General features: G+C 40.2%; 1 protein-coding gene across 2 annotated transcripts in view; it reads left to right on the top strand.

Annotated features, from left to right (window-relative positions):
* LOC119728258 (dynein heavy chain 2, axonemal-like) overlaps positions 1-14,455 on the top strand; it is a 160,116-nt gene that overhangs the window by 52,241 nt on the left and 93,420 nt on the right. For both annotated transcript variants that reach the window (XM_038200414.1, XM_038200415.1), the window contains exons 17-20: positions 253-383; positions 3,620-3,775; positions 11,599-11,766; positions 12,672-12,832. In XM_038200414.1, the coding sequence (XP_038056342.1) occupies positions 253-383; positions 3,620-3,775; positions 11,599-11,766; positions 12,672-12,832 (616 nt within the window). The remainder of the gene's footprint in view (positions 1-252; positions 384-3,619; positions 3,776-11,598; positions 11,767-12,671; positions 12,833-14,455) is intronic.

Here is a 14,455-nt window from a genome sequence, read left to right on the forward strand (position 1 = left end):
GATACATGCACAAAAATGTGACAAATATGTGCGCGCACATACCAGAAACTGGAGACTTTTTTTGGCCTTACGGAGCTCTTTATATGTATGAGGGAGAAAACACACATGATTGCTCGGGGATCATTACACATTACCACAAAAGTAGAGTAAAATCTGAATAGGAATAAAATTGCCAATATCTTTCAAACATTTAGCTTGAGCCAATGCAGAAACCACAATCTTTATATGACTGTTTTTTATTTGTTGTGACAGGGTTTTCTCAGACCGTTTAGTCAATGAGACAGACAGTGAGGCATTTGTAAACATCTTGAGTGAGAAGCTTGGCAATCTCTTTGAGCAGACCTTCCACAACATATGTCCCAACAAGCAGCCACCAATCTTCGGTATGTTACCGGTAGCATTTCCTCTTAAATGGTATCTCTTTAAAGCTTTGGGTGGATTGTCATTTGGTATAAAGTACTCAAATGTGTTTTCCTATGTCATGCATTGAAAATAGATTATTTGTTTTGTTTTGTTGGGTTGTTTGTTTCTTTTTGTTTGTTTCTTTTGGGTTTTTTGGCTTGGGGTCATATTGATGATTTTCATCAATCTCAGGCCTGCAAGTCTACCATTATTTTTGTGAGTGATTAATGACTACTTTATCAATTATTATTCTGATTATTCAAACTCATATTTTTTGTAATAATAATAATAATAATCATTCTTCAGCATGAGACTTACACTTAATAAATTCTTTTATGTTTAGGATAAAGATTAGACTCATACGTAATTCAGCATGCTAATAAAATAAAGCCATACGTAAATGGTGCATTTTGTTGTGGTCTCGACAGGTCTCAGGGGTAAAATCCGAGACTTTGGCATCCGAGACCAAGACCAGAGCTTTCGAGACCGAGACCAGCCCTCCCGAGACCGAGACTTTGATAGGACGAGACTACATTTGCATTATTCCTTATAGGCCGTAGGCTTTATTCACTAAATTTTACGTATACCACAGCGCCCTCTGGGCCAATACACAATACCCATGATGCCAAGCGGCATATCATCCTCTTTTCTTCTAGCGCCAATCAGGTGTAGTCGTACTCTATTGAAGCTTTCTCAATATACGATTTTTGCTAGCTCTAGAAGTGTTTATTCTCCTTTAAACTTACTGTTGGTTTACTATTGAGTTCTTGTTAGTTCCTTACAGCGTTCCTCAGAATTTCTGGTACATGTATTTAAATTCAGTGTTCAGAGTGAAAATTTATTTTTATTTTTCAACCAAGCAGTATTAAAATGATTTAATATGACAACTAATACTCATGTGAAGGGCAATTCCACGGTTTGATGGACATGGCTTGGAAACAAAAATTTTTTAACCCAGTTTTACATTTTTATTTACATTCAAGTATGTGAAATTAACAAAGAAAACCCTATTTTATCAAACGTTTTTGAGAAATCTTGTCGTAAAGTGAAAAATTATTTTACTACAAAGAACTTTAAAAAAATTTGAACCTTGGTAAAGTTTGAACCTTGATTGCTAATAATGCAACGAGAGATATTTCAATCATAACCTTATTACTAGCTTGTATGATGTCTTAATCTTTGAAATGTATGTCATTTCACAGCCGTCGTCCATTTTTAAATATAAAAAAGTAGCGTTTTATACCGAAAAGATATAAAAGTTTTTTCTCATCAACATTTTTAATGAATTAAATTTTGGTATTTAGGATTTTCCTCCTTCGCATGAACATTGGTGTTTTGTTGATACTAATACACACATTTTAGAATAAAAGGCAACTAAAGTAGGTAACGAGAGTAACTTTTGTAACGTGAGTAACCAAGTTTTTTATCCCAAGTCACCCAAACTATACCGAAACTGACTTTTGCTTGATAATATTGCATTTTATTGATAACTGTTTATCTTAAACCAAAGAAACTCAGGCATTAAGAACACTTTTTATGCTATTTATGGTGCAAATTGGTCCTTGAGACAGCTTTAATACATGTACATAGCATAATATCATATAAATTCAATCGAAGCCAACTAAAGTATTCTTATTACATTTTTATGTAATAAGGCAGACATCTTTACTTCCCTACATTGAAATTAAAATGATTATTTGGGGAAAAAGTACACTGGTATACCCTGGAACCCATTCTCCTTATCATGGTCTCTGACAGTGTGGCCTTTTCAACGGACCATTTTTGTGTGTTATAGTGGCATGCATAACCTTTTAACAGAGTCTGAACCTGAGAGGTTTGTATACTGCAGTATCTGTTCTGATGACTCAGCATCTTTAGTTAAAACACCCACTAAGTTACAGCTAAACTTAAGAGGAAACAACAAATTTCTTATTGGGATCAGGATGCTCTGTAATAGTATCGGTTTCAGAATAATGATGAAAACCTCTATCTCGGTAGTAGTACTTGCCATTTGTGATCCAAAATGCAAATTTACATGCAAGTCAGGGTTTTTAGTAGTTCTAATGCCTATTTGGTGGAAACAGACTAAGTATGATACCTTTGTCAAAAAAAATCATGGCATATAATTATTCTAAAATGGGTTGGACAAAATGTAACCGTAATGTGAGTAACCGTGTTTTTTGCGGGTTCCAAAAAATGTAAAGATTCTAGAAGATTAAATTTTCTTTTATTATTGTGCCCCTAGCATGGTCTTTTATCCATTTAAATGACATTTCCAAAGGTTGTTTGTATGAGGACACTTTTTGATGAAAGCATGTTGGCTTTTTATGCATGTCCAAAAATGTAACGTGAGTAACCGATTGTGTGTGTCTTGTGTATAACACATTTTTCTGGATATCATCTCAATTGCTTAGGTAGGTCTAGGTCTACTCTATCTACCATGGGGGTAATAGTTATTAAACTTTTTCAGTAAGGTAATCACAGCCCAACGAAACTCAAAAGTACATCAAAAACGGAACGTGAGTAACCGTGGAATTGCCATAATCATTTTAATAAAATTAGAATGTGAATATGATAAAACTTAAACTTGAAAAACACATTAAAATCCAAATGAATATTAAAGTAAAAATAAAATGGAAAATTAAAGTAATGATAAAAATAGACATCTACTTCAAATTATAAAAGTATTGTGGTTTCAGAAAACAACAAATTACGGTAACGACCATCAGAACAGAGAAAAAGAGATGAGCTAAATTGAAGTAATTTAATAACACAAAAGTAGCAGACTATAATGGCACAAATAACAAATAAAAGAAACAAATTTCAGCATCATCAATAAATGATTATTGATGATGTTAAAAAAGAGGAACAAGTCCGACAATTTGCTGGTGGGTACTGGGCAATGACTTTTATTAAAACACCCTGGCTTCAAAAAACCCCATTTAATCAGTGGATCCAGAATGTTTTAAAAGGAGACCTCAAGTCCCTTAGGAGTGTACTGAGATAATATGATATTGTAAACTGTTGTAACTTGGTTGTGCTATTGATTCTGAAACAGATTTTTGAGGTTTCATGTACATGTGTCTTTGATAACAAATATAACTTAAGTATTGTAATTTAGTAGTTGATGGGTAAGATTATTGTTTGTCATATGGTATAGTATTCAGTGTACTTGTGCCCTTGTTTATTATGTGAATAATATTTACTTTCCCAACAGGCGACTTTATCTCACAGGCTGAAGTGCCCATCTATGAGGATCTGCAAGATTTCTCAACCCTAAAGAGGTTCATGGAGGATGCTTTGGAGGACTACAACAGTAGTCCAGGTGTCATTGCAATGGATCTTGTCCTTTTCAGAGATGCAATTGAGCATGGTAAGAAACATGTATAATGATTCATTCATAAATACCTAAGACAGTTTACGCATTCCTATTGGTCGAGAGCCCGTCACATGGCCGGTCTTAAACGGATGATAAAGACATGGCTAGCTGGTCTTAAACACTTCTCCAGTGTCACATGAAATTTGGACTTCCGTAAAACATGAAGTAAACTAATTGAACAAAATGGTTGGCAACGTCCAGTTTTTGACATGTTTTGATTTTTGGACCGAAAGGATTTTTTTTGACCGAAAAGGTATTTATGAATGTGGGAATAAATATGTGTTCGGTCGGTATTAAACACTCTGTTTAAGACCATTGGGAGTCTTGATGGGTAAAACTTATCCTCAGCTTCGCCTCGGGTAATTATCACCCATCCAGACTCCCATCGGTCTTAAACAGAGTGTTATAATACCTCCCAAACAAACACTTATTCCCTTATTAAAATACTATTGAATTTATTAAAGCCATTATGTTGGAATGTTTTAAAGCATATCTAAACAAACCGTAGCAGCAATATTTTGTTCCCCAAATCTACAGCATCTGTGTTTTAACGGTATAGTCCATCATTTGTAAGTTGTGCATTTTGTTCGTTTGAAGCAATAAAAGTGCTCAAGATCTAAAGAAGGGTGCTGAACAACTAACCTGATGAAGTTTCAGCTCAGCTGTATATTTAGATAAAAACAACATTCTAGGATCTCGATTCAAATCAAAAGTCGCTGAATCATGTTTTGAATTGGGCCTGAATTCAGCGTCCGAGACACGTTCTCACTGAGCCGATTGCAGCTATACGCGATGTCGCGCACTGAAGTGACGAATTGTAGCAACCGCGCGCGTGTGCGTCGTGCCAATGCTTGCGCGTGCTTCGCCAAATAACAAAAACAAACTACTAATCTGAATTTCCTACGGTGCTTCTTAAGATGCACCATTGGAAAGGCCTTCTTTCGTTGATTTCTTCAAAATGACAGCTTGCCAGAAAGAATAATTTCACAGGGAGTTTAGTTTCCTTACTATCTTTCAACCAAGTATGTTTTTCAACAATAAATACGCCAGTTACTTTTTGGATAGCTGCAAATGATGGACTCTGGCTTTAATATTCTTAACATATATGGCAACAAAATTGTCTTACACACGTATGTTTTAAACCAGAAGGGAGCTTTCTGGGGTTCAATTGCATATACAGTCGGCTCCCGTTATAGCGAAAACGGCTAGAACGAAATTCCGGTTATTACAAACAAATACCTTCGGTCCCGGCAAAATTGTGCACATGTTTATGGGGAAAATTTCGCTTAAGACAAAAACGGACAGTACGAAATTCCTGTTACAGCGAAAGGTTTTGGCGACCCGGTTGCGTAAAAATGCATTGTTAGCGACCCATTTATAACGAAAGGTAATCCTGGCTCACGGCTTTTTTGTTCAATTTGAAAGCAGTATTAGTCATCAGTAGGTGTCTCTTGTGTGAGTAGTTTCATGTTGCCGACGTAGATGCATTCAGATGGAGGTGCTAATCGGTTTGCCGGCGCACGGTCATTAATCTCGCGCTGCGGTTAGGCCTGGTCATCATAGTGTTGCAATGACGTGTGCCAGTCACCCGCACCACTTGCACATCGCCATTGTGACATTAATCCAAGACGTATTTCGACCTTTGTGAATGGGCTTTCCCAATTTGTACCTAAAATTGAGAGCTGGTGCAGTTGAAGAAGAACCAGAAGACGAGGAGGAGCCGCCAACGGAGGAACAACGGCCAAGAAATGTCACCGACTGCCTGAGCATAATGCACCAGGTTCGGGACTATCTCTGCAGCCAGCCTGACATGGACGCCGATGTCTATGATCACGCTGCTGCAATCCTGCAGTACCTCTCCAGTAGGCAGCAAGACAAGATGTCACAGCGGAAGATAACGGACTTCTTCAAGGTGTAACATCAAACCAAATGATAAATCAAACCAAATGGCTCTTTTCAGAGATTTGAATCCCGACTAAAAATAATGAACCCCCACCTTATTACCCGGAGCAAATTAAAATAATCCCCTCCCCCAAATAGAACCCCTTATAAAAATTGGAAATTAAATAAAACATCATTTACCCCTTCTCCCAACCCGGCACAAATTTTATTTTAAAAAAAATGTAAGGTTAAACAAAAATTACAAAGCACCCCATTACAAATCCAAAATAAAATAAACAATCTTAACGTAATTTCATTCAAAGTTATTCACAACCCCTCCGTAAATTGCTCCCCCCTCCCCAAAAAAATGATTTATAATCAAAACTTTGCCAAAATTGTCCAAACTTATTCATTTGAGCACCAGCACAAATACGTTAAGCTATTTTGTAACTTTAAAAAGGAACCTGCTGGGATGATAAGAAACTGATCACCATCAACGCTGGACATTATGCATACATATGCAAAGTTATGGGTAAATGAGCTGGTACACGCCAATGAGCTCGTCCGCTTGCATGACGTTAAATCGTCAGATGTTAATATCCAATCACAATGGAAGATTATGACATCATCACTCATTAGGACACCGACTCATGAGGGCGCTCTACCAATTTGTAAAATCTACTCAGATCACGGACGGACCGGAAAATCTGGAACGTAAATGACAAAGGTCTCTCGGCCATGCGCTTGAAAACGCTTATCGCGTTGTCACATTGAAATCTGCAAGACGAAAGGACAAAACAATTTAAATGTCTCTCCATGACACAATTTGTGCTGGAGAGATTACTTACTTTGAACATCAAAGGGATCCAGGTCATCCGCCGTTGACTTCTTCCTCATCGTTTTTCAAGCAATAAAACGTCAGATTATTTTATTTTCGTTTCGTACATTTAACTCTCTTTTTTCTTAATACTTTAGACAATGATATATTTTAAACATTATTTTTTATTTGACAAATCACATCATAGAGAGCATGTTCTTAATTGTTTTAAAACATAAAAAAGTCATTGGGTACATTACGTACATTCACAAGCGTGCGCAATAGGGCCAATTCAAGGTGAACAATGGACGGGAAACATTGTATCGGATATTACGAAATTCGGATACAACGAACATTTTGACCGGTCCCGTGGATTTCGCTATAACGTGAGCCGACTGTACATCTGTGTAGGTCGTTTTAACAAAAAACATGATGTCATCATTATCTCAATTTGTAATGAATTTATAATGCTTTACAAAATTTGGCATCACTGGTCGTAGTCATTCAGCAGAACAGTGTGTGCATGCACATTTTTTTACGAACGGCGAAGCAGTTGCGAGCATGTGTAATACCAATTTCCGCCCGTCCGTCCTTCGTTACGTCCGTTCGTTCTTGCCATACCCTATTTGTGCGGTGATATTCCTTTCAGGACACATCACCCTACTATTTTAACAATAGAAAAAATCACCCCAGAAGAGGATCTTTAGAAAAAGGGATAAAAGGAACACAATGCTATCACCCCACAATTCCGTCTGGCTGGGATTTCCGTCCGTCTGTCCGTCCGCATTCAGATTAAAATGTTGAAGTTTTTGGTTCTAGCTAATTTGGTAAAAAAAAAAAGGGAAATGCAGTTTACATGTATCATCTCTGTAAGTTTTAACTAGGTTCATTTCATTGCAGTAAATTTCATGATTTTATTGACAAATTTTAAATCAAGAAAATGTTAAAGTTTTTAATTGTAACATGTACATGTACCGGGGTATACACCAGTATAACATGTACTTTTATGCATTAATTTACAATGTACTACATAGTATGTGTGTAATTTGGGCGAGTATTCATGTGTATAGGCATGTGCTTCTGGTTTGATCTTTTAGTTTTATGGGTTGGAGTAGGGGTGGGGTAGGGATGTGCAGGGGAGGGTGGGGGTGGAGTGGGTGGGGGATAGGGGTTGGAGTAACGGGTGGGTTGGGATGGGTAGGGGGATGGGGTAGGTGGGTGTAGGGGTTGGGTTAGGGGAGGGGTGGGATATAGGGATTGGAGTAGGGGGTGGGGTGGGATGTATGGGTGGTATGGGTAGAGAATGAGGTGGGTGGTGGTAGGGGGTTAATTGGGGGAGGGGAGGGTAGGGGAGGGAGGAGATAGGGATTGGAGTTAGGGTGGGGTTGGGATGTGTAGGTGGTAGGGTGGGGACGGGTAGGGGAGGATGGGGTGGGTGTGGGTAGGGGTGGGGGGTGGGGTGGGGATGGGGTAAGGTTTGGGAGGGGGTGATGGTGGTGTGTCTACATGTATAACCATTCTTGTTCTTCAATTGTGGGGATACTCCATAGGTAACATGGGGACCAAAGACGCTGGGGGGGGGGGGGCTGCAAAAAGCCCCCACAACTAGGTTCTGATTACCAACAATGGAAAACTTTCCAATAAAGCGGTGACTGCTAAGCCATGTACACATGTATTTATAAGGACATTTGTTGACTTTTTGGTTGGCATTTAAAAACTGACCGCTACACCTTGGCACATCATCCTGAATCCTGATCCCCTTCCATCATGCCCATCCCCAACCCTACCTTCAGTCTCCCTTCCCGCCTTCGACAACGAGCCATGGCGGCTTCGCCATTCTAGTTTGTAGAAGTTTTCGACTGGGAAAGCAACAATCTCCCACAAAACAAAAATGCTGTGTACCAGTACAAAGGTGTGGAGTATCAATTATGCAAGAGATGTCATGGAAGACTCCGAAAAGAATTATAATTTGTAAAGTTGTAAGAATGTAAGAACTAAAATTTGTGAGGTCAAATTGGCTATACAAGTTGTTTTTTCAAAAGTGAAAAACAAAAGTGACTGCATAGCAATTTTTCCATCCCGCCTAAACTTTCTACCTCTAAGATGTAAAGAACCAACCCTACATGTACTTCTCATTGGCCCATAGCCAGGCCTTGCCAAGTGTCACAGATCAAGATCCCTTATTGGCTGGTTGCCCCTCCAAGCCTTCTCAGCAATTGGTTAAAATTTGTGGCTGTCCATTGGCTATTCTCCGGTTCACAGGATCCCACTGTGGGTTTTCATGCACAAAGTTCTCCATAAGAAAGTACAGTGTGTAATGCATTCACAGCGAGATGTTGCATGCAGTTAGTCGCCCTTTTGCACAACACATATAAAATAATAAACAGGAGAAGATTAATTGCAAATTTTGCTGCTTATAAATAATTTGATCATTTAGTGATAAAATTGATTGTTTTGATTGGCCCATTATTAATCATTGAAAATTCAACCACATTTGTTCAAATATATTGGGCCAGTTAATTGGCTGTTTCAGCAAACTTGCCGAAACAGCCTTTGTTTTTGTTAAGATTTTTCGCTGTTTTCAGCATCCGGCCAAAACAGCCTTTGTTTTTGTTAAGATTTGTTTAAATTTTTATTTTATTCAGACTCCTGTCCATAGCATTTGTACACGTTTTCATCATGAAAGGCGCTTTGGGCACTAAAATCAATCCGATTGCCTTTATACTCGGCACACACTTAGACCAGTATCTGAAGATGTGTGCCGAACATTGACATCATCACGTGCCTCGTGACGTCACATGTAATGTGTATATTTTGAAGGCCTATATCTGCAGAACTACAAGGCCTATTGGGTTGAAAGTTGGTATGTACCTAGACCGGGATTTGTTATAGATGAAAATAAGTGACGTGACGTTGACATCATGATAACATCATCATGTGTCATGTGACATCACATTGAAGATGCATAATTCAAAGCCCTATGAGAATATAATCACGTATTATATGACACCATCTTAAATTGTACACATCCAATTATGTACAGAACTACGCATCCTTCCTAGATGGTACTTGAACTTGTAACTGTACATGCCAGATATCACCAAAACAATTGCCGAAACAGCCCTGTGTTTGTCTACAAACTTAAGTCTAGTTTGATTGAGTTTCTTTTGTTTTTGCCTATGTAATACCAATTTCCGTCCGTCTGTCCGTCGTACCGCCCTTCCGTCGTACCGTCCGGCCGTCCGCGTTCAGATAAAAATGTTGAAGTTTTTGGTTCTAGCTAACTTGGGAAAAAAAATTAAATGCAGTTTACATGTATCATCTTATATAACATATACAACTTCAGTTAGGGCCCTGTCACACTTCTGCGTATCCTAATTCCTTATGAGTTGCGCATTGACTTTTTTCATACGCAGTCGTATGCACAATATGCACTTCATATGCATCTCTATCGTTTTATGTAAGCTTTATGTACGCAGGCATACGCATGGTACGGCCCAGTACGCTGGATAGTTTTGGGCATGCACAAAACGACGCTGCGTACGCTGTTACGCAGGTCATAAGTTATAAATACGCAGCGCATCGGTCCCGCATCGGTCGAGCGCGGTACGAGTACGCTATGTGTTCGTGAGGGATAAGCCGTTCATACACGGCAATACGCTGACCTCCTATATTGGACGTATACATAGCGACGTATTGCACGAATTAGTACCGCTCGTCCTGCAAGCGGGCAGCGCATTGTACTTATTCGTAACTTATGAGAAACGCACAGATGGCGAACTTGCGCACTGCATACGCAACTCATACGCATCTCATACGCAGTGGATGCGCTGAATTCGTTACTTGTTCGCTAGATGTGCGTCACACATATGTCAAAGTAATCAAAAAATTTCAACGTTTTTGATCGTACGGCTGCGTATTGAAAATTGTTGATAAGGAACTCATAAGGAATTGGGGGTGGGATGGGGGATGGGGTGGGGGATAGGGGTTGGAGTTGGGGGATGGGTAGGGGAGCTAGGGTGGGGTGGGGTGGGTTGGGTTGGGTGGGGGATAGGGGTTGGAATACTAGGTTTGGGTGGGGTGGGGATGTGTACAAATGTAGGGGTGGGTGGGGACAGGTAGGGGAGAAGGGTAGGGGGAGACGGGTAGGGGAGTGTTGGGGGGTCGGGAGGGGGAGGGAAACAGGGATTTTAGAAAGAGTTGGGGTGGGGATGTGTAGGGGTGGTTGGGGATGGGTAGGTGGGTGTAGGGGTTGGGTAAGGGGAGGGGGCAGTGTATAGGGACCGGAGTAGGGGTTGGGGTCGGGTGGGGATGTACGGGTCGGTATGGGTAGGGGAATGGGGTGGGCGGGATATAGGGATTTGAGTTAGGATGGGGATGTGTAGGGGTGGGTAAGGAGGGATAGGGGAGGATAGGGTAAGTAGGTGTAGGGGGTGTGGTAGGGAAGGGTAGGGGGAAGGAGATAAGGATTGGAGTTGGGGTGGGGTTGGGATGTGTAAGTGATTGGGTGGGGATGGGTAGGGGAGGATGGGATGGGTGTGGGTAGGGGGTTGTGGTGATGGTGCTGTGTCTACATGTACATGTATACCCATTCTTGTTCTGCATTTGTGGGGACTACACAAGAGTTCTCCCATGGTAATACAAGTATGGGGACCTGAAGACACTGTGGGGGCTGCAAAAAGGCTCCACAACTGGGTCCTAATTACCCTAGCAATGGAAAACTTCCCCATAACGCAGTGACGGCTAACCTATATACACATGTATTTATTAGGTCATCTGTTGACTTTTTATGTTGACATTTAAAAACTGACCCCTACACCCTGGCACTTCAACGAGAATCCTGATCCCCTTCCATCATGCCCATCCCCAACCCTACCATCAGCCTCCCTTCCCGCCTTCGACAGCGAGCCATGGCAGCTTCGCCATTCTAGTTTGCATGATACATACTATGTGTTTTTTTTTTGTTTTTTTTTAAAGTACATTATGCTGCACAGAGTCTTTTTTTTTAAAGAAAGAGTCATATTGTTGAGAATTATTAAGTGGAACTCTTGCAAATATGATGTAATTGATTGGGTCTCCCATTTGATTCGCAGTATCCTATCTTAAATTGACTTTGCAGTATCCCGTATCATTCGTGTGATTGGCCAGCCTCGAGGTAACATGTTACTTGTGGGTATTGGTGGCAGTGGACGCCAGTCATTAACACGCCTTGCTGCATCTATTTGTGAGTATGTGACATTCCAGATTGAAGTCACCCGTGTGTACAGGAAGGTGGAATTTAGAGATGGTAAGTAAAAATCTGTCTAGCAATAATTTGTTTTAAGCTGCCTCATTTAGCTGTTCATTTGTCAGCATTAATTGCTGTTAACAATGATAATAATAATAATAATAAAAAGAGGCATTTATATAGCGCTTTTCAACAGGGTATCAAGGCGCTTTACAATTATTATTACCCATATTCAATGGGCAAACACTCCTGAAACCTTCTCAACCTTCTTGGGAGCATACAGGTAGGCAGCCATTTCAGGGCTCTTGGTTGTAATCAACCTCTCACAGTAACCAACTCTGCCCTCACAGGTACCCATCTACTCCTGGGTGGAGAGAAGCAATGAGTGACAAAGTGCCTTGCTCAAGGGCACACGCACCATAACTCCGGGCAGGACTCGAACCCACAACATGCAAAATTATCAGCAGACCACAAATTCAATGCTCCAGACCACTAGGCCATGGCACTCCACACAATGATGTACTGGTATATGTGACTCTCCCGCACAGCACAGAACCAATCACCCATTTTTGAAAACAGGGATTTTCGGCTCATTAGAAGAACATCAAATAAGCTTTCCAGTGACGTACAAAATATGGAAAGAGGACAAAATCTCATAGATTTTATATTTTTAGTTCCCAGTTCTTGGACCTTGGAAAGTTAACAAAAATCATAACATTTGTCCTTAAAGTTTCTGGAATGAACTCCTACTGGTTTTGTGTAGTAGGGTCAGATATTAAGTTCATCATTTGGGGTAATTATTGTTCTGTTGACAACTCTTACTTTGCATAAGACACATTTTTAAGATTAATAAAAACATGTGAATGTGCGTGGCCAGAATGCTACACCACTTGTTAATCAAGATTGGACATTTCAAAGAAAGCATTTAGTTGCACATTTTCTTACTGTGTCAATTGATTCACCAGACCTGAAGCGCCTGTATTACATGGCGGGCGTAGAGAACAAGCCAACAGTCTTCTTGTTCAATGACACACAAGTAGTGGAGGAATCCTTCCTAGAAGATATCAACAACATCCTGAGCAGTGGAGAAGTACCTGCCATGTATAAACCAGAAGAGTTTGAAGAGGTACAGCATACAATGGTGAACTTGTAGAGGACAATAGGGTCCACGATTTGGAAATTGAAAATGTGGGCAAAACTGATGATGGCCGGTATTTCAATATTGTTAAAAAGTATAAACAGTGGGAGGACAATAGAAGAGAATTAAAGAAGGGACCAGTGGTCTTTTCCACAAGTGCATGTGTGTGTGGGTTTGCGTGCACAGGCACGTTTGCTTATGGTGTAAATCAAGGATTTTCTATTGTTCCTCTTCATTGATCTTTTGATCAGAAGGTTGTCCTCGATTTGACTCCTGTCCTCGATTAATACTCATGGATGTTTCACATGTGTATCTTCGATTTACACCATAAACAAACCCAGGTATACACATTCAAATCGTGGACCTTGATTAATAGTGGAGAGTAGGGTCCACTTTTGACAGAGGTCTTCCTAAAAGTTACAGTATAAGCAAAAGAGGGACGAAAAGTGGTTCTCGATTGAAGGCGTTTATAAAGATGGGGTGTGTGTCTCTGTCTGTCAGTTTTCAGGTGTAAGAATATTAAGTTGTTACAATGTTAAAAAGTGAAGTTGATACACATGTGTCACCACCTTAACGTTTAACAAGAGAGTTGGGAAGGACCACTGACATGGAGTCTTGAAAGAATTGGCGATGGCTCATGTGCATGCAAGGGATTTGTTACTGCCACTGGAACTTTCATATGTCCATTGATGGAAGGAACACTCAGTGCTTTTAATTTTGGTTATCGGCTGTTAAAGGTAGAGTAGACCAAATTTGCAGTAATCCAAAAAGTAACAGTCCAAATTATTGTAAAAAAGCTTACTTGGTTTAAAGGTAGTAATGACACTAAACTCCCTGTGAAATTATTCCATCTGGCATGCTGTCATTTTGAGGTCATTTCCAAAGATGTGCCAAGTGTCACATTTTTTTAAGTTTCCGTGAATCCGCCCCCCCCCCCCCATGCGTTCTAATTTGCAGTTTGGTTTGCAATTGGTTGAATCCATGAATGGGTGACAATCGGCTGAATGAGAATCATATGTCCTGAATGCAGATTTTGGGATTGTGTCACGAGAGGGTGCAACTCACAATGACTTGGCAACTTTGGATTTGAAGTCAAGATCCAAAATAAAATGATTGTATTCATCAGTGTTGTAGTCGAGGCCACAACCTCCGAGGCCAAGGCCGAGGCCACGACCTCCGAGGCCAAGGCCGAGGCCACAACCTCCAAGGCCGAGGCCACAACCTCCGAGGCCAAGGCCGAGGCCACAACCGCGAGGCCAAGGCCGAGGCCACCATCTCCGAGGCCAAGGCCAAAGCCGAGGCCAGCTATCAAAACACGTAATAAAATATAAATCACTAAAACAAGGCTAAGATTATGTTGGAGTTTTAAAATCTTTTTAGTTGAATTCACTGAGTTTTGGAGTGCCTGGCTTACAAATTTACAGCTTGCAATGGGTTTCTTCTTGTAGGGAGTCCAGCGAATATTATTTTTTAAAGAAAGAAATCTCAAGTTTTGTATCACTGAAAGCAAATTATACAACAAAATCAATGGCGTTTGAATCAGGCTCATAGGTGTTTGCCCTTTGGAGATACAACAATTTAAATGACCAAATTTTGAGTAAGATTTACATC

This window comes from Patiria miniata, unplaced genomic scaffold (assembly GCF_015706575.1).
Source record: "Patiria miniata isolate m_02_andy unplaced genomic scaffold, ASM1570657v1 HiC_scaffold_20, whole genome shotgun sequence".
Taxonomy (NCBI): Eukaryota; Metazoa; Echinodermata; class Asteroidea; order Valvatida; family Asterinidae; genus Patiria; species Patiria miniata.